Here is a 20,115-nt window from a genome sequence, read left to right as displayed (position 1 = left end):
ACTTTTTTCTTTATTGTGGTAACCACTGTGTCTTTCATATAATGCCTCAAATATGTGTGCTTATCAAAAGTTAATATTAATAAATACACAAAATCAGAACACATGTATATACATATAATGACCTAAATGACAGAAAGAAGCAACATATATTAAAATGAATAAGAGCATTTACCACTTCTTCTAAAACAACTAGCTACCATCAGCTGCCATTTCACTTGTGTAGGCCTATAAAAGAAATAGATGAAATTAGATGAAACAAAAATAATCTGTGGTCAAACAGCTTTATAAAGCCATCTACCTGTACTATCTTCTGATTACTTTTTGACATATGATTAGATCATCTTTGTTATTAAAAATAGTATATATATAATGTCCTTCACCATCATCTGCCGTATTTATATCAAGAAATTTAGATTCAGAGCCCTTCAACCTAATTCACACCTTTATTTAGCTGTAAGAATAAAGCTCACCAATCTGGGTAAAGTTCTCAGCATTCTATATTAAACCTTTGGCATTTTCTTGGCTTAGTACCTCAGGCTTGGAAACTGAGCTTTAGGCTTGCAAATTTAGTACCCAATGGCAATTTTTGACCCTGTATTTGAACAATTAGACTTCAACTAAAAAGAAAGTAAAAAAGAATTCTACTCATCCTTTTTTTATCCCCTTAAAAAGAAATAAATGAATTTTTCTTCTAAAATAAATACGACCAGGATTTCTAAAGACTACTATTAAAAATTTCTAAGAAAAAATTTGACAAAATAAGACTAGGGAATAATTTAATCCTCTCACCTTATTTTTCCAAATCAAATATGTAGTTGATTTACAGTATTAGTTTCAAGTGTATAACATAGTGATTCAAATGACTCCATTTAAAGTTGTTCTAAAATATAGGCTATATCCCCTGTGCTGCACAATATGGCTTTGTGTCTTATTTATTTTATCCTGATAACCACTCCCTCTCCACCTTGTCCCCCACCTCCACTTTCCCCACATTTAATGTTAAAATTCAGTTAGGCCAAATACAAAGCAGAACATGGTATAACCCAATTATTTTTGAATCAGAAATGTATAGAACATTCTGATATGAACTTAAAGCCATCTTTAAAAGTTTCATTCTTTATATGGAGAAGGCAATGGCAAACCACTTCAGTGTTCTTGCCTTAAGAACCCCACGAGCAGTATGAAAAGGCAAAAAGATATAACACTGAACTGTATAATGTATATCAATTATAAATTGAGACAAGTGAAACACTTCTATTAGGGCTCTTTCAGAAATTAAACTCTGCCCTTGGACTTAGACAGTCATTTTCTAATTGATAAAGAAATAGTACTTGCTTGCTGAGATGTGAAAAACACACAAGGTACCTTAAAGAAGTTTTTTTTTAAACTTGTGCATAAAAAGGAAATATATTTATCACAATAAAGACTGAGTCAAATGAAACACGGAAAATGGAAATGATGCATGAATGTTCACTACAACTGTTCAGGAGCGCAGCACGTCTATCACATTTCAGACATTTAACTAAACACAAAATCATAACAGTTACTTACTGTATAAGAGAAGCTCTTTCAAAGTACTGAATGGCTTTTTCACAAAACTGGGTGTCAATGTAATAGGCCCCGAGCCACTCGATGACCTCAATGTTGGACGGGAAATACCTATACGACTGGAGAGTGAACTAGTCAACAACGGTTCAGTCTGCAGCATTTACCCACTGGCCAGAGTAATTTATCCAGTGTGACATGTCTTAATTAAAACACACCAGCTGTCAGAAGCACTGTACAAGCTTTGAAACTGCACAAGATTTGGAGAACTTAAGATTTGCTTGACAAGTTTCAGTTATCTATAAATATCTTTTTGATGTACTGATACACAATCTGAGTCAAATTAAATATGAAATAGACTCAAAAGGAATGAAATCATCCTTCAGGAGAAAAATGAATTTGAACTTTTTTATTAAAATCAATCAAAAACTAACTTTATATTCCACAGATGCTTTATTTTAAATCAGTATTCATTTAAAAGCTAATAAGCATTTCTAATTTTTAAAACTTAAAAGGCCTGCTGTCTTCTTTAAAACAACTCATGGAAGGTAGGCGAGACCACACACCCACCTCATAGTAGTACTGGAACGCTTGGGACTTATCCCCCTCGCTGTCATACAGCCCTCCCAGTTTAGACAGGGCCCTGGAGTCAGTGGGAACAACGCTGATTAGTTGCATCAACCATTCCATAGCTTGACTGGGATCTTCCATTAACTCGTATCTTAGACAATTTCAATTAAGGATAACGTAATTTTTCTAAATTCATTGATCAAGAAGCAAACCTAAAGCCAACATTTCAATAAAAATGTTTCTTAATCTATACTAAAGTGCTACATAACACTGTTTACTCCAGGTTTTCTTCAGGGATGAGGATGAAAAACGGGGTCTCACTGGAAACAGCACTTCTGTTCCTGTGGACACCTTGCTTTTCCTTCTGCTTCATTATTACCCACTAAGATCATCACCACATTCCTATAAGAATTAACAGTGTGCTATTTTATTCAATGTCTTATCCAAAATTTGTTCTTAACAAAGACACGTGAATGCTGTGTTCAATTATTCACCCTCTCTTAACATAAGCAACATTTTAAAAGAATGGTTTCTTTGTACTTTCTGATGAGTGGAGATCAATCCTGGATGTTCATTGGAGGGACTGATGCTAAAGCTGAAACTGCAATACTTTGGCCACCTCATGCGACGAGTTGACTCACTGGAAAAGACTCTGATGCTGGGAAAGGTTGGGGGCGGGAGGAGAAGGGGACGACGGAGAATGAGATGGCTGGATGGCATCACCAACTCTGTGGACATGAGTTTGAGTGAACTCCGGGAGTTGGTGATGGACAGGGAGGCCTGGCGTGCTGTGATTCATGGGTCGCGGAGAGTCGGACACAACTGAGCGACTGAACTGACTGAACTTAACAGTACAAGCCCAAGACAGCTTTTGGTAGCTCTGTGCCTTGTAAATCCTCTGCATACGTTAAAATAATTTATTCATACCAATACTTATGGACTACTAATTATTTTGTATTAGCTACGTTAATGAAAATATTTCAATCCAAAGTTTCACTGAAAAATAAGTCTTCTGTTTTTAATGATGACAAACATGACACCATAAGAAAAACATAAAAATAAGGAAATATATTCAAATAGCCTCAAACACATCAATTGCTTGTCTGGATCCAAACTGATCAGGAACAAGACACCAGCAGGTCATAACACTGACATCTCAGGAGAAAATAACTCAACAAAACACAAAAGGCTAAAAGAAATAACAAACACCATCTGCTCTACAACTAAAATTTTTTGGCCAAAAACTTTTGTCCACCCTATCAGAAGAACAGGAGACAATATGTAAAACATTATTATTTCTGATTTTTTGGCATGATCCACAGGTTGCAGGATCTTAGTCCTTAGTCCTCTCTTGAATTTTTTCCTTTTTCAAATAAATTCATAATTTATTTGAAAAACAGAAAAAACAAAGCTATATAAGTATGAAAAGAAAACAGTGAGAGCACACAGTCCTAACCACTGGGATACCACGGAGCTCCCTGAAGTGTCTAACTTATGCTCAATGAACAGCTTGTGTGGACTTGACATGACACCCAATTACTTCAGTTATTATTTCGAAAGATTAATAATAGCTGCCACTTCTAATAATTCCTCCTATAACTCACATGACCCTTTAAAACAGGATCACTCAAACAATATTTTCACCACATATTGAACTGATAGCTAGATTTAAAAATATATCCCCATCAATTACTAGTTAAGCTTATCTAGTAAGTGGTACTCAGTCACCAGCTGAGTGAATTAATGAAACCATTCTTAAGGAAGATACACATTTGCTATCTGGTAAAGGACTTGGGCGCTGTTTCTTAGGATTGCATGAAGTTTCAGGAAACAGTCCAAAGCTTCATCAAGCCGGTTTAGCTTCTTATAGGTAAGGCCTTGAAAAGAAGGAAAAGAAAAACATAAATTATAAATACTAGCACTGGTAGTAGTTTTCTCAAAGTAACAGAATGAATATTTAAACATAGGTAAATATTCATCCAGAAGACAAAATAAAAATGAACACAATTTGTTAAAATGAGAGAGAAGACAGGAAATTCCACTGATGTTTGGCAGACACCAAAACATGCCCAAAGCTTTCATAATTTAAAGTGGGAGGGTGGGGCAGGAATGACAAATGGATAGAAAGGACATAACAGTTTAGAAACGAGCTGGGTTACAGAATTCGGACAAGTCATAAAGGTGCTAGGAGAAGTGACCATACATGACGAAAAATCCAGAGTCCTCTCTTGAATTTTTTCCAAACAGAAAAAACAAAGCTATATAAGTATGAAAAGAAAACAGAGGAAAATGATTTAGTAATCATGAGGTTGGGAAGGGCTTCGTAAAGCAATAAACAAATAAGCGACAAGTTTTCAGAAGCCAAATATGACTACATAAAACAGAAAAATTCTTTTTCACAGAAGAACTAATAAAGCTCCTTCAAGCAATGGACTAGGAGACACATTTAAATGCATGAAGAAGCTAAAACAGATAGGTGCCTGGTGAGCGACCTCCTGCCCCAAGGGCTCTACACTCGCCCCTCTTCTACCTACCTCTTCCTTCACATACTTCACTGTCTGCCTATGCCACTAAAACTGCTCATTCCTCCCTGCCGGCTCCTCTCACCCAGCCCCAACCCAGGAGGGTGGAAAAAAAAAGGGCAACTTTCCCATTTTACTCACCAATATTATAAAGCGCTTCAGTGCAAGAACAGTCATTTCTTAGAGCCTCTTTATAGAACTCGGCTGCCTTCTCATAGTCTCCATTTGCAAAGACTGTATTCCCTTTATTAGTAAGAGCCGACGGATTATATCTGTCAGAGTTCACAGCTAAATCTGCATAGCTACTGGCTTGTGCAAATTCATTTTCCTAAATAAAGTACCAAATGCACAAATTACCTGAAGCTCTTCACACCTTCTCTGACTCTTCTGAGATTACAGACATGATATATGGACTTTCTGAAATTACAGATAGGAGAAACACATTTTACATATCCTGGTCTTGCCAGACTCATCCTACAGAAGGGTTTTAATCATCAAGAAGTTTCTTATGAATGACTTCTCCACAGTCATGGTCTGAACACCCCACCACTCAGAAGTCAGTGGCTTCATCTCCTGTCACCACAGATGGAAGGGGTGAGCTCCCCACGCCTACAACACCTACACAGCTACCAAGGCACCACTGCCCCCACCATCACCCTGGCTGCATGGCCCATGGATCCCTGCATCACCACAGTCCACGGCCTCCGCTGCATCCCCAGTGTCACTCTGTCACTGCCTGATGAGGACACAGCTGTCCTTCACCTGCCCTGTGCAGGCCTCTCACATAACTGCTGGTGCCTCGTCATCTTGGCTGAGGGAGGGACCCAGCTTCCCACCTCCCCTCCCCTGTGGTTCTTGTCCAGCGGCTGTGGGGCTCCAGGATGTGAGGCAGCATCACCCTCCCTCACCCCGGTGAAGGTCCTTCCTGGTCTCCAGCTGCGGGGCTGGTGTGGATATGCCCCTGGGCCCCAGGCTGTCCTCACTCACTCCCTGCCACAAAGTCCAGTTCTTTCTCCTGCTGATGACCATGACTCGGATCTGTGCCAGGCTTGGCAGTGGACCACAGAGGGGGCAGCCACGTCCCAGGGACCTCTCCACCAAGCTGACGGGCACTGGGGTGTTTCCAGCCACTTATGGTTATCGTGAGTGACGCTGCTCTGAGCACACACATATAAGAATCTGTGGGGACTCTGCACTGTGATTTATGAATCAGTACCTATCAGCTGGGTGCTGCTGCCATAAACACTGAAACATGCCACAGTGTCTACTGGACTAGGTTGCAGGAAAAGCAGTGAGGGATTGCTGCAGAGAGGCGATGAGCTATGAGTGGAGGCTAGAAATGGTTTTGAGCCTAATGCTGTGGCTGGATGACCTCAGGGTCCTGGGAGGGAGGGCAGCTGAACACGGCGGGGGTTGGGGTTGGGGGGGACGGATTAGGGGAAGGGAGGGGAGAGCAAGACTCAAGAACGGCCTCGAGGATGACCGTAGCCCTGACACCCTCCTCGCCACACCTTTCCCAACAATACAACAAACCATGCACGCAGGAGCCTCTGCTCTCAGGGACCCTGGCAGATGAGCAAGCAGTGCTGTGAGATGGAGGGAGCACCTCCCAGCCTCAGGTGATGGGGCGCCAGGTAAATCCAGACCCTTCAGGCAGGATGTGAGGGGGCCTTGGTGACTTCAAGCACTAAGTCTTATTACAGAGCAACAGACCCCACACTGGACACGAGCCACACACCTTGGACTATGTCACCCACATGACACCCCAGACTGGTCACTCGGCCTCAAACACTCCCACAGAACCAGGAGCAGTGAGTCACTGGTCAGAGGCTGCAATGGCTCTGCTCGGCTGACTGCTCAGTTCTCTTCCTCCTTGTAAGTTTTCCTTGGTCTCCTCCTGCACACTCATCCAACCTGATAAAAATCTGGTCAGGAAGTAGACCATCTTCACAAAGTCCACTGAAGATTTTCTAAATCTAATGGACTGGCTACAGCGGAGACCTGTCCAGGAACAGCTGGGAAAGCCAGGTTCTGGCCTGCTGTCAGCTTGCTCATGAGCCTGGGGCAGGCAGGGGCCCCTCTTGGGAGCAGCTGCAGGTACAAAGGCCCAGACCTACCCCAGCAGGGAAGGTCGTCAGGGTCAGCTGAGGCATCAAGTGATGGCATGAAGGCCAAGCCCTTCCTCTACCCTCCCTGCCCCTGTAGGACCCCCACCTCCAGTCCAGGATCTCTGTCCTTCTGCACCAGCTCTCTGCTCTCAAGATTCCTGCTTCCCTTCATGCCTCCTACCCATCAGAGTCGTCAGGCTGTGAGCTTCTCCTCTCCTGTCTCCATCTGACTGGCACTCTGGCCTCCTCGGTCCCCACTCTGCACTCTGTGCCCCACTTGCTCCCTGGACACCCAGCTGCTGTCTTCATACCAGAGCCGGGCCTTCACCAACAACAGTCACTCTCACAGTTCTGGAGGCTGGAGAGAAAGGATCAAGGGGCCAGCAGTCCCAGTGTCTGACAAGGGCCATGTCCAGACCTGCAGATGCCCACTTGCTGTATCCTCAGAGGGCAGGGCTCTGGTCCCCTCCTCTTCTAATAAAGGCACAAATCCCCTCACAGCCTTGGCCAAACCTAAGTCCCCACCTCCAAATACCATCACACGGGGTGTGAGGGCTGCAAGTATGAACCCAGGGGAAATGGTCCTCCTGTTCACGGCATCTATTATCAAAGCTTAAACCTCCAAGAGACGAGCAGCCAAGTCCATCTCTCATCCTGATGTCCCAACTGGGATCAATTCCAAGGTCCTCATTTCAGGACAGCCCTCGCCCTCCTGTCCACAAAGCCAGTCCAGCACCCCCCGACCTCGCCCTGGTGTCACGCTCTCCCAGCTCCTCCAGAGCCTTACCTTGACACCAGCACAAAAATACATGGCTCTAATATGTGCTTGTGAAAAGCAGAACTCACCAAGTAATACAGGAAAGAGAGGTTGGTTGCAGCTGCACTCTTCACTCTACTGTCCTTTTTTTCAAACATTTTTAAGGTCTCCACAGCCTAGAAATGAAAAATCTGCAAGTTGTTACCCTGGTAACATTACAGCACTTAGACTGAAGTAGGGGACAAGATTAGTGTACCTGGACAGAGGGCTCGGAAAGGCCAGGGGTGGCTGGTGTGTTAAGGAGAACAGGTGACAGGTCAGGAAGTCAGTGATTATCAGGACTTGTGAAAAAGGACAAACTAGAAACAGTTAAAATTTCACAAAAGTCCCATCACTTCACGGCAAACAGATGGAGAAACAACGGAATCAGTGACAGACTTTATTTTCTTGGGCTCCAAAATCACTGCAGACAGTGATTACAGCCATGAAATTAAAAGCTCCTTGGAAGAAAAGCTATGACATGCCTAGACAGCGTATTAAAATGCAGAGACACTACTTTGCCAACAAAAGTCCATAGAGTCAAAGCTATGGTTTTTCCTGTAGTCATGTATGGATGTGAGAGTTGGACCATAAAGAAGGCTGAGCACCAAATTGATGCTTCCAAACTTCGGTGTTGGAGAAGACTCTTGAGAGTCCCTTGGACTGCAAGGAGATCAAACCAGTCAATCCTAAAGGAAATCAACCCTGAATATTCACTGGAAGGACTGATGCTGAAGCTCCAATACTTTGGCTACCTGATGTGAAGAGCTGACTCACTGGAAAAGACACTGGTGCTGAGAAAGATTGAAGGCAGGAGAAGGGGGAGACAAAAGATGAGAGGGTTGGATGGCATCACCGACTCAGTGGACCTGAGTTTCAGCAAGCTCCAGGAGATGGTGAAGGACAGGGAAGCCTGGCATGCTGTAATCCATCGGGTCGCAAAGAGTTGGACACAACTGAGCGACTGAACAACAATAGTGAAGTTACGAACACAACTGGTAGGTCCACAGCCGATGAGATTTGGCTGAGGGAGCAATGACAATGGTTCTGTGAGCCTGTGATGTAATCAGTGTTTACCTGAAGAAGACCGTCTTCTCTCAGAGAACAATTAGAAAAGTCAGATAACTCACGAAAAATACTTTTGAGGGTACTGGAGAGCTACTGAGGCAACAGAATTTGAAGCCAAGACTCAGCAAATGCTGAGTCTAAATAAGCACAGTGAAAGAAAAGGCTGAGAAACATTCTTAAAACATGAGGGCCCTATGGATGGAAGTGAAGAGAGGGACAGACATGATTGCAGCTCCAGGAAAGCAGACACAGCTGAACAGCCTCAAAAGTGGGACAGGAAGCAATTCTGGAGCATTACAAAGTGACCTTCTGCAGATCCAAATGTGACTACACTCTGCGGCAAGAAGACTTTAAAGCATGTTCTTAACCCTCTGCAAGTCTGAGATGTCCCAACCAAGCAGGACACATGGGATGTCAGACTTAGAAGAAATAACAAAAGTATTTGAACCTCCAACATCCACTTAAAAACATGGACAGAATAAAAACATATTTCATATTTTAAGATCCTAAACTATAATATTCTGAAAAGACTAAGTAATTAAATTCTAATAAAAGGAACATTCTCAGAAACTTTTGGCTCTGAAGCAGGCAGTTTTCAAAATGTTCTTTACATGTTTTATGAATGTCTCCAACATTTGTTTTTAAAAGCAAAATAATATAAACGTATTTATAAATGAAACTGATAAAAGTTAACTTAATAAAACTTAGTTGTATATGGAAAAATAAATAATGAAAATAAACAGTGTTTGGGTTTTTTTTTCTACCCCAAGAAGAACTGTTGTGGCTATTCAGTTGCTAAGTCATGCCCGACTCTTTGTGGCCCCATGAACTGCAGCACACCAGGCTTCCCTGTACTTCACTATCTCCCGCAGTTTGCTCAAACTCATATCCATTCACTTGGAGATGTCATCCAACCATCTCATCCTCTATTTCCCCCTTGTCCTTCTGCCCTCATTAGGAAAACAGGTAAATCTCTGTTTTGGTTTCTTTTCCTGGCTGATGCTGTCTGAAGCTACAGGCTTCAGCTTTCCTGAATGTGTCCATCTACCACCACTGGCCTTCCCCCTGTCCATGTGTGGCTCTAATGGAGTTCTTTCTCTGCTATAAAGAAGACCACAGGGACCTCCCTAGCAGTCCACTGATTAGGACTCTGTGCTTCCACTGTTGGAGGCATGGCTCCATTCCTGATCAGGAACTAAAATCCCTGCAAGTTGCCTAGCATGACCAAAAAAAGAAAGAAACAGGAGTAACAGGTCAAAATTAAAAACAGAGCATTGTTAAAGGAAATTATCTTTAGAAATAAAAATATTACTCTATTCAGAATAATCACAGGTAATAGTATTCTAGAAAAGAGTTTCATAATAATATCGCTTTGATCAGTTAACATGAAATTCCAACTAAACACTTTTTTTTGCTGGTTTTATTCATGAAATGAGAGCAAGTGCACAAGCCGAGCAGACCCAGCGGGGACGGTGACAACCAGGGGGGCCAGCAGAGCTCCATCTCACCTGCTCCATCCAGGGTCCCCTCCCGTGGCTGACTGTATTCAGACCTACCCAAACACTAGGCTGTCGTGAGCAGAGCCTGGGGGCAGGGGGGCAGTCCCTGTGCATCTAAACACTTTTTAAAAACTTACTTGATTAAAGTCCTTTTGTCTCAGGTATGTAATTGCTTTGTTTATTTCCAGATCATTTGCCAGCTCTACATACTGAGAGGCTTTCACAACTTCAACACACCTATAAAATAAAGCATAAAAAAGGTTATTTTAGGGGACTTCCCAGGTGGTACAGTGGTTAAGACTATGCACTCCTAATGCAGGGGGCATGGGTTAGACACCTGGTCAGGGAACTAGACCCTACATGCTACAACTAAGAGTTCACATACCGCAGCTAAAGACCCCTGGTACCCAACTAAGACCTGGTGCAGCCAAATAAATAAGTAATTTTTAAAAACGTTACAACTTTTAGAGTGTCCTATGCTAATTTACCATATAATATGATTTGCTTCATAAGCAGAAATCACTATTTGCAGTTATTTATTCATTTTTCTAATAACAAAATTTTAAATCAATTAAAGAAAACACCATGTCCATCCAGTCACAGTGAATTTCTCTCTTACCAGTCATAACCTACAGCAAAGGATGTTTCAATTACAGGAGCAATGAGTTTTGCAGCTGTCATGATATACTTTTCTGCCATGGCTTTTCTACATCAAAAAAACAAAACAGTTTTATTTAGAAATACAGTATAAAAAGTTTCAATTTACTCCTTAAAATATAAACTTATGCTACTGGGGAAGAGCAGAGAAACAGCTCTAGAAAGAATGAAGCAACTGGGCAAAAGCAGAAACGTTGATCAGCTGTGGATGTGTCTGGTAGTGAAAGTAAAGTCTGGTACTGTAAAGAACAATACTGCATAGGAAGCTGGAATGTTACACCTATGAATCAAGGTAAATTGGATGTGGTCAAGCAGGAGATGGCAAGAGTGAACACTGAGATTTTAGGAATCAGTGAACTAAAATGGATGGGAATGGGTGAATTTAATCAGTGACCATTATATCTACTATTATGGAAAGAATCCTTTAGAAGAAATGGAGTAGCCCTCATAGTCAACGTAAGAGTCCAAAATGCAGTACTTGGGGCAGTCTCAAATACAACAGAATCATCTCAGCTCATTTCCAAGGCAAGCCATTCAATATCACAGTAATGCAAGTCTATGCCCCAACCAGTAATGCTGAAGAAGCCGAAGCTGAATGGTTCTATGAAGACCTACAAGACCTTCTAGAACGAACATCAAAAAAAGAAGTCCTTTTCATCATAGGGGACTGGAACGCAAAAGTAGGAAGTCAAGAGACACCTAGAGCAACAGGTAAGTTTGGCCTTGGAGTACAAAATGAAGTGGGGCAAAGGCTAACAGAGTTCTGCCAAGAGAATGTACTGGTCATAGCAAACACTGTCTTCCAGCAACACAAGAGATGAGTCTAGACATGGACATCACTAGATGGTCAAATTCTTTGCAGCCGAAGATGGAGAAGCTATACACAGTCAGCAAAAAAAGACCAGGAGCTGACTGTGGCTCAGATCATCAGCTCCTTACTGCAAAATTCAGGCTTAAATTGAAGAAAGTAGGGAAAACCTCTAGTTTATGACCTAAATCAAATCATTTATGATTATGCAGTGGAGATGACAAACAGATTCAAGGGATTCGATTTGGTAGGAAGACTGCCTGAAGAACTATGGATGGAGGTTCGTAACATTGTACAGGACGGGGTGACCGAAACTATCCCCAAGAAAAAGAAATGCAAAAAGCCAAAGTGGTTGTCTGAGGGGGCCTTACAAATAGCTGACAAAAGAAGAGAAATGAAAGACAAAGAAGAAAGGGAAAGATATACCCATGTGAATGCAGCACTCCAAGGATTAACAAGGAGAAATAAGAAAGCCTTAAGTGAAGAATCAAAGAAATAGATGAAAACAATAGAATGGGAAAGACCAAAGATCTCTTCAAGAAAAATAACTGGAGATACTAGGAGAATATTTCATGCAAAAATCGGCACAATAAAGGACAGAAATGGTAAGGACCTAACAGAAGCAGAAGAAATTAAGAAGAGGTGACGAGAATACACAGAAGAACTACACAAAAAAGGTATTAATGACCGGGATAACCACAGTGGTGTGGTCACTTGCCTGGAGCCAAACATCCTGGAGTGTGAAATCAAGTGGGCCTTAGGAAGCATTACTGTAAAGAAAAGTAGTGGAGGTGATAGAATTCCAGATGAGCTATTTTAAATCCTAAAAGATGATGCTGTTAAAGTGTTCACTCAATATGCCAGCACATTTGGAAAACTCAGCAGTGGCCACTGGACTGGAAGAAGTCAGCTTTCATTCCAAATCCAAAGAAAGGCAATGCTAAAGAATGTTCAAGTTACTGCACAGTTACACTCATCTCACATGACAGTAAGACTATGCTCAAAATCCTTCAAGCTAGGCTTCAGCAGTACATGAACCAAGAACTTCCAGATGTACCAGCTGGGTTTAGAAAAGGCAGATGAACCAGAGATCAAATCACCAACATCTGGTGGATCACAGAGAAAACAAGAGAATTCCAAAAAAACATCTACTTCTGCTTCAATGACTATGCTAAAGCCATTGACTGTATGGATCACAACAAACCATGGAAAATTCTTAGATATGGGACTACTAGACCACCTTACCTGCCTCCAAGAATCCTGTATGCAGGTCAAGAAGCAACAGAACAGGATATGGAACAGCAGACTGGTTCCAAATCGGGAAAGGAGTACATCAAGGCTGTATATTGTCACCCTGCTTATTTAACTTATATGCAGAGTACATCATAAGAAATGCTGAGCTAGATGAAGCACAAGCTGAAATCAAGATTGCCAGGAGAAATATCAACAGATATGCAGATGACACCACCCTTATGGCAGAAAGTGAAGAAGAACTAAAGAGCCTCTTGATGAAAGTGAAAGAGGAGAGTGAAAAAGTTGGCTTAAAACTCAACATTCAGGAAACTAAGATCATGGCATCTGGTCCCATCACTTCATGGCAAAAAGATGGGGAAACAATAAAAAACAATGACAGACTTTATTTTTTTGGTCTCCAAAATCACTGCAGATGGTGACTGCAGCCATGAAATTAAAAGATACTTGTTCCTTGGAAGAAAAGCTATGATCAACCTAGACAGCATATTAAAAAGCAGAGACACTACTTTATCAACAAAGGTCCATCTTGTCAAAGCTATGGTTTTTCCAGTAGTCATGTATGGATGTGAGAATTGGACTATAAAGAAAGCTGAGCGCCAGAGAAATGATGCTTTTCAGCTGTGATGTTGGAGAAGACTCTTGAGAGTCCCTTGGACAGCAAGGAGTTCCAACCAGTCCATCCTAAAGGAAATAAGTCCTGAATATTCATTGGAAGGACTGATGCTGAAGCTGAAACTCCAATACTTTTGGCCAACTGATGGGAAGAACTGACTCACTGGAAAAGACCCTGATGCTGAAAAAGACTGAAGGAGGGAGGAGAAGGGGCCAACAGAGGATGAGATGGTTGGATGGCATCACCGACTCGATGGACATAAGTTTGGGTAAGCTCTGGGAGTTGGTGATGGACAGGGAGGCCTGGCGTGCTGCAGTCCATGGGGTCGCAAAGAGTCAGACACAACTGAGCTGAACTGAACTCTGCTTCTTGGAAGAAAAGCCATAACAAGCGTAGATAGTGTATTAAAAAGCAGAGATATCACTTTGCCAACAAAGGTCCATCTAGTCAAAGCTATGGTTTTTACAGTAATTGTGTACAGATGCGAGAGCAGGACCATAAAGAAGGCTGAGCACCAAGAATTGATGCTTTTGAACTGTGGTGTTGGTGAAGACTCTTGAGTCCCTTGGACTGCAAGGAGATCAAACCAGTTAATCCTAAAGGAAATCAACCCTGAATATTCATGGAAAGACTGATGCTAAAGCTCCAATACTTTGGCCAGCTGATGCAACAGCTGACTGATTGGGAAAGACCCTGATGCTAGAAAAGATTGAGAGCAGGAGGAAAAGGGGGTGACAGAGAATGAGATGGTTGCATGGCATCACTGACTTAATGGACACGAGTTTGAGCAAGCTCCAGGAGATGGTGAAGGACAGGGAAGCGTGGTGCTGTAGTTTATGGGGTCGCAAAGAGTCGGACACAACCTAGCTACTGAACAACAACGATAACAACAAGCATGAACACTGTCTATGGGCAGCTATGCTAGCAATCTGTTTACAAATCAGGTTGAAAACCACGACTGGGAAACAGGATTAGAAGGCCATGACGACCTGTGGGATCAGCAGTCCTTGGTCTGTGATGCCTCTGATGAAAGAAGAGAAGCAGGGAGTGGAATGGGGAGGGAGGGTCGCAGGGGACAGACACAGGACTCCGCAGCTGAAGCTCTGGGACCTGCACCATCTGGGGAAGTGAAAGAGTGAAAACAGCCACTGAAGAAGCTGTGGTAAATACTAGAACTGAACTGCTACATGTCTCTACAGAGCTGCCTAATCTTCACCTTTCATACAAATGGAGTCAGATTCATGTTTACTGTAGTATATGTCAGTATTTCATTCATTTTATGGCTAAATAATATTTCATTGAATGGATGGACCAGATATTTTTTATCCATTCATGTTGTGGACATTTGGGTTGCTTCCCTTCTTGGACGGCTGCTATGAACATTTGATAAGTGATTGTGCAGATGTATGCTCTAATTTTAAGCATGTTCATAACAGCTCATTGAAGCATTTTTATCATGGTTGCTTTAAAATTTATCAAATAATTCTAACATCTCTGTCATTTCAGTGTTGGCATCTATGGACTGTCTTTTTTTTACTGAGATCTTCCTGGTTCTTGGTTTGGTGAGTGATTACTGATCAAAACTTGGACGTTTTGAGGAGTTCTCTGGCAACCTAGTGGTTAGGGTTCTGAGTTTTCACTGCCATGGTCTGGGTCAATCCCTGGGTCAGGGAACTGAGACCACCTGCAAGCTGCAGCACAGCCAGAAAAAAGGAAAGAAAGAAATTTTGACATTTTTGGTATATATGATGATGGAATATTACTCAGCCATAAAAAAGAATGAAATAATGTCATGTGCAGCAACACGGATGGACCTAGGGATGATCATACTAAGTCAAATATGCTGTTTATATGTGGAATCTAAAAAAATGATACAAATGAACTTATTACAAAACAGACTCACAGGCATAGAAAACAAAGGGGAATGGGGAGTGTATATATATTAATATATAGAGAGTAAATCAACTGTTTCAATACAAAGTTAAAAATAAAATAATGTTCATTCAGGATCTTCAATACTACTTTCACCTTGATTTTAAGGATTTGGGAAGTGAGGTATTTTAAAGAGGCAAATGCTTTTGTATTTTATTTGGGAAAAAAACTGATAGGTAGAAAATAAAAAGACTGAATTTTATTGAAATCTTCTGTTTTAGCTGTCTTTCTTGACAGCACTCCAGCAGGCGGAGAAGAGATATCACCTCATCACTTGCAGATAAAGGGAGACGCCCACATTCCCCACAGCCTGCTCTGACACTCATCTTGTCCTCTGGCTAAAGAAAGCAGGTTTTTAAAAAAATGCAGCCCCTGGCTTTCTGACTCCCTATTTCTTCAGCTCCCAGACTGGGAAGCATGAGGGGATCACTGCCAGGCTGCTCCTCAAGTCGCCAGGGCCCTTGCTCATCTGCCCTCTTGTCTCCACATTTCTTCTCACTTTGTTTTATATACAATTCTCAGGGTTTTTATTTGTACTTAGTAGGATGAACATGGAAAAGTACATCTATTCCATCTTCCCAGAAGGATAAGCTTAATTTTTACTGTTAAACTAACTCCTAAAGATTGAGGGCTCTCCATACACAGGGCTTCCCAGGTGGCTCTAGTGGTAAAAAAAAAAAACAAAAAAAAACCCACCTGCCAATGCAGGAGAGGTATTGTGAGGGGGCATTTGAAGGCAAACACACTGAAATCATAATCCCATAAAACTAGTTGATCTGATCATATGGACCACAGCCCTGTCTAACTCAATGAAACTAAGCCATGCCGTGTGGGGCCACCCAAGACGGACGGGTCATGGTGGAAAGGTCTGACAGAATGTGGTCCACTGGAGAAGGGAATGGCAAACCACTTCAGTATATTTGCCTTGAGAACCCCATGAACAGTATCAAAAGGCAAAATGATAGGATACTGAATGAGTGGTGATGGACAGGGAGGCCTGGCGTGCTGTGATTCATGGGGTCGCAAAGAGTTGGACACGACTGAGCAACTGAACTGAACTGAACTGAAGGGACATGAGTTCGATCCCTGGGTCAGGAAGATCCCCTGGAGGAGGGCATGGCAACCCACTCCAGTATTCTTGCCTGGAGAATCCCCACAGACAGAGGAACTTGGAGGGCTACAGTCAAGAGGGTCACATAGAGTCAGACACTACTAAAGCGACTTAGTAGGAAAAACAAGAGACCTCTTCAAGAAAATTAGAGATTCCAAGGGAACATGTCATGCAAAGATGGGCTCGATAAAGGACAGAAATGGTATGGACCTAACAGAGGCAGAAGATATTAAGAAGAGGTGGCAAGAATACACAGAAGAACTGTACAAAAAAGATCTTCACGACCAAGATAGTCACGATAACGTGATCACTGACCTAGAGCCAGACATCTTGGAATGTGAAGTCAAGCGGGCCTTAGAAAGCATCACTACGAACAAAGCTAGTGGAGGTGATGGAATTCCAGTTGAGCTATTTCAAATCTTGAAAGATGATGCTGTGAAAGTGCTGCACTCAATATGCCAGCAGATTTGGAAAACTCAGCAGTGGCCACAGGACTGGAAGAGGTCAGTCTTCATTCCAATCCCAAAGAAAGGCAATGCCAAAGAATGCCCCAACTACTGCACAATTGCACTCATCTCACACGCTAGTAAAGTCATGCTCAAAATTCTCCAAGCCAGGCTTCAGCAATATGTGAACCGTGAACTTCCAGATGTTCAAGCAGGTTTTAGAAAAGGCAGAGGCACCAGAGATCAAATTGCCAACATCCACTGGATCATGGAGAAAGCAAGAGAGTTCCAGAAAAACATCTATTTCTGCTTCATTGACTATGCCAAAGCCTTTGACTGTGTGGATCACAATAAACTGTGGAACATTCTGAAAGAGATGGGAATCCCAGACCACCTGACCTGCCTCTTGAGAAACCTGTATGCAGGTCAGGAAGCAACAGTCACAACTGTACATGGAACAACAGACTGGTTCCAAATAGGAAAAGGTGTACGTCAAGGTTGTATATTGTCACCTTGCTTATTTAACTTATATGCAGAGTATATCATGAGGAACGCTGGGCTGGAAGAAGCACAAGCTGGAATCAAGATTGCCGGGAGAAATATCAATAACCTCAGATATGCAGATGACACTACCCTTATGGCAGAAAGTGAAGAGGAACTCAAAAGCCTCTTGATGAAAGTGAAAGAGGAGAGTGAAAGGGTTGGCTTGAAGCTCAACATTCAGAAAACAAAGATCATGGCATCTGGTCCCATCACTTCATGGGAAATAGATGGAAAAACAGTGGAAACAGTGTCAGACTTTATTTTTTTGGGCTCCAAAATCACTGCAGATGCTGATTGCAGCCATGAAATTAAAAGACGCTTGCTCCTTGGAAGGAAAGTTATGACCAACCTTGATAGTATATTAAAAAGCAGAGACATTACTTTGCCAACCAAGGTCCGTCTAGTCAAGGCAATGGTTTTTCCAGTGGTCATGTATGGATGTGAGAGTTGGACTGTGAAGAAAGCTGATCGCCGAAGAATTGATGCTTTTGAACTGTGGTGTTGGAGAAGACTCTTGAGGATCCCTTATACTGCAAGGAGATCCAACCAGTCCATTCTAGAGGAGATCAATCCTGGGTGTTCATTGGAAGGACTGATGCTAAAGCTGAAACTGCAATACTTTGGCCACCTCATGTGACGAGTTGACTCACTGGAAAAGACCCTGATGCTGGGAAAGGTTGGGGGCGGGAGGAGAAGGGGACGACAGAGAATGAGATGGCTGGATGGCATCACCGATTCTATGGACATGAGTTTGAGTGTACTCCGGGAGTTGGTGATGGATAGGGAGGCCTGGCGTGCTGTGATTCATGGGGTCGCGGAGAGTCGGACACGACTGAGCGACTGAACTGAACTGAACTGATGCATGTATACATGCAATGAAATATTATTCAGCCTTAAAAATGAAGGAAATCATGTCACATGCTAAGCACAGATGAAAAGCCAGTCATAAACAAACAAATACTGTGATTCCACTCAGATGAGGTCCCCAGAGCAGTGGATTTCACATAACAGACAGCAGAGTGGTGGCTGCCAGGGACTGGTGGGTAGGCAGGAGTTGCGGTGGGGGTGGGAGGGGAATTGTGCAGTGGGTACTGAGCTGCAGTGTGGAAGGTGAAGACTTCTGATCACCAGTCACAAATCAGTGTGAATGTTCCAATACTTAACACTATCTTTGAAAGGAAGAATTATCTACCATGGTTGAGATAAATTTTACGTTATGTGTATTTTACCATGATTTAAAAAAACTGAGTCCTCTCTCATACGATACAACTCCTAAGATGCCTGATGCCTGACAGAGACTAGGTACCATACTGGAGAAAGGAAGAAAAGATAGAAAGAATTTTGTCTTTGCGAGCTGAAATTTAATTGGGCGGGATAAATAGAGATATGTTTAAACAAAGGTAATAGGAATAAAGTTCTAATATTGCACCAGATGCAGAGGGAAAGCAAACTATAGAAAAACAGTAAAAATCACTGGGATTAACATGAGGACTGAGATTATTTTGAAGGAGATAACAGAATTCAGTAAAGACAGAAATGGTGAAACAGTACTATTCTAGAAATATATTGAACACAAGTTTTGAAAGGAATAATCAGAATGCACATTCAAGTCTCTTAGAGAAGACCACATTTAATCATTAAGTACCCAAAATATTACCTTTCACGTTCCATTTGTCTCAGATGATCATTTTTTATAGCTTCAATCACTAAATTAGTATGTGGGTCATCCTGGGGGAAAAGTGAGGGAATCAGAAGTAAATACAGAGAACTGGATGGCTAATCAGCCTCAGCCCTAGGCCACTGTACACAGTGGAGAGTGAGTGAGTCTTTCTTAACTGTTTTCCTCGTGTAAAGCAGAACTTTCTTTCTTCTGATGACCTGTCACACTCTTCACTGAACTAATGCAGATTCTAGCAGCTAACACAAGGTCAGGCTGGAAAGCATAGAACCAAGAATACGGAAGCCATGGTTGTCAGTACAAACGGGTGAAATCCTAAGTCACATGTAATTGCTTTAATGACATCAGTGACTTAGTCACTTAGTATGACCCTACACTGACCTCTACTTCCTACTGAAGACATGGATGATTTCTTTCACAACATACATTATTTTTTCTCAATATGAAAGTTATATATGATAATTAACATTTACCCAGCATTTACTATGTTCCAGGATTAAGCATTTCACATGCATTCCCTCATTTGAGCCTCACAACCCTATATAGCAGGCTGTTGTAATTAGTACTATTTTAAATACAAAGGACAAGGAGAATAAATACTGAGCAGTGGGGCCAACCACCACACTGCCATTCCCTTGTAATCCATCAAGAAAATCTACCAGGTTCCTTTCATGAAATCAACATTACTATACCATCACGATCTATCAACAAAGACAATTTCACATGATTTGACTTCCCATAAGATAACATTAAGGAATGATAATTTTTCATAAGCTTCTCCCTTTTGTTTTTTGAGTAAAATTGTGCTGTTTAAACCGTAATCTCAAGCCCTATTTCAATAGTTCTGTTGTCAACCTAATCTAAATAACATGAAAATGATAAAACATATTAATACAGGACTGGCAGAAACCTAAAGAGTCATCCACCCCAACTTCATCACTTCTGGAGACAGAGAAACACAGCTA

The 20,115-nt window shown here is 42.0% G+C and overlaps 1 protein-coding gene across 3 annotated transcripts in view; it reads right to left on the bottom strand.

Annotated features, from left to right (window-relative positions):
- The window catches only part of IFT88 (intraflagellar transport 88), a 70,091-nt gene that overhangs the window by 20,232 nt on the left and 29,744 nt on the right, over positions 1-20,115 (bottom strand). For all 3 annotated transcript variants that reach the window (XM_055426402.2, XM_055426403.2, XM_055426404.2), the window contains 9 exons: positions 19,130-19,200; positions 10,728-10,814; positions 10,246-10,345; positions 7,592-7,678; positions 4,779-4,965; positions 3,884-3,992; positions 2,116-2,266; positions 1,552-1,667; positions 173-225 (listed from right to left, as the gene is read on the bottom strand). In XM_055426402.2, coding sequence (XP_055282377.1) covers positions 173-225; positions 1,552-1,667; positions 2,116-2,266; positions 3,884-3,992; positions 4,779-4,965; positions 7,592-7,678; positions 10,246-10,345; positions 10,728-10,814; positions 19,130-19,200 — 961 coding nt within the window. The remainder of the gene's footprint in view (positions 1-172; positions 226-1,551; positions 1,668-2,115; positions 2,267-3,883; positions 3,993-4,778; positions 4,966-7,591; positions 7,679-10,245; positions 10,346-10,727; positions 10,815-19,129; positions 19,201-20,115) is intronic.

This window comes from Moschus berezovskii, chromosome 13, assembly GCF_049115385.1.
Source record: "Moschus berezovskii isolate FMDL1 chromosome 13, NW_MosBer_1.0, whole genome shotgun sequence".
Lineage (NCBI taxonomy): Eukaryota > Metazoa > Chordata > Mammalia > Artiodactyla > Moschidae > Moschus > Moschus berezovskii.
The sequence above is the reverse complement of the archived record's forward strand: the minus strand, read 5'-3'. Positions and strand labels throughout refer to the sequence as shown.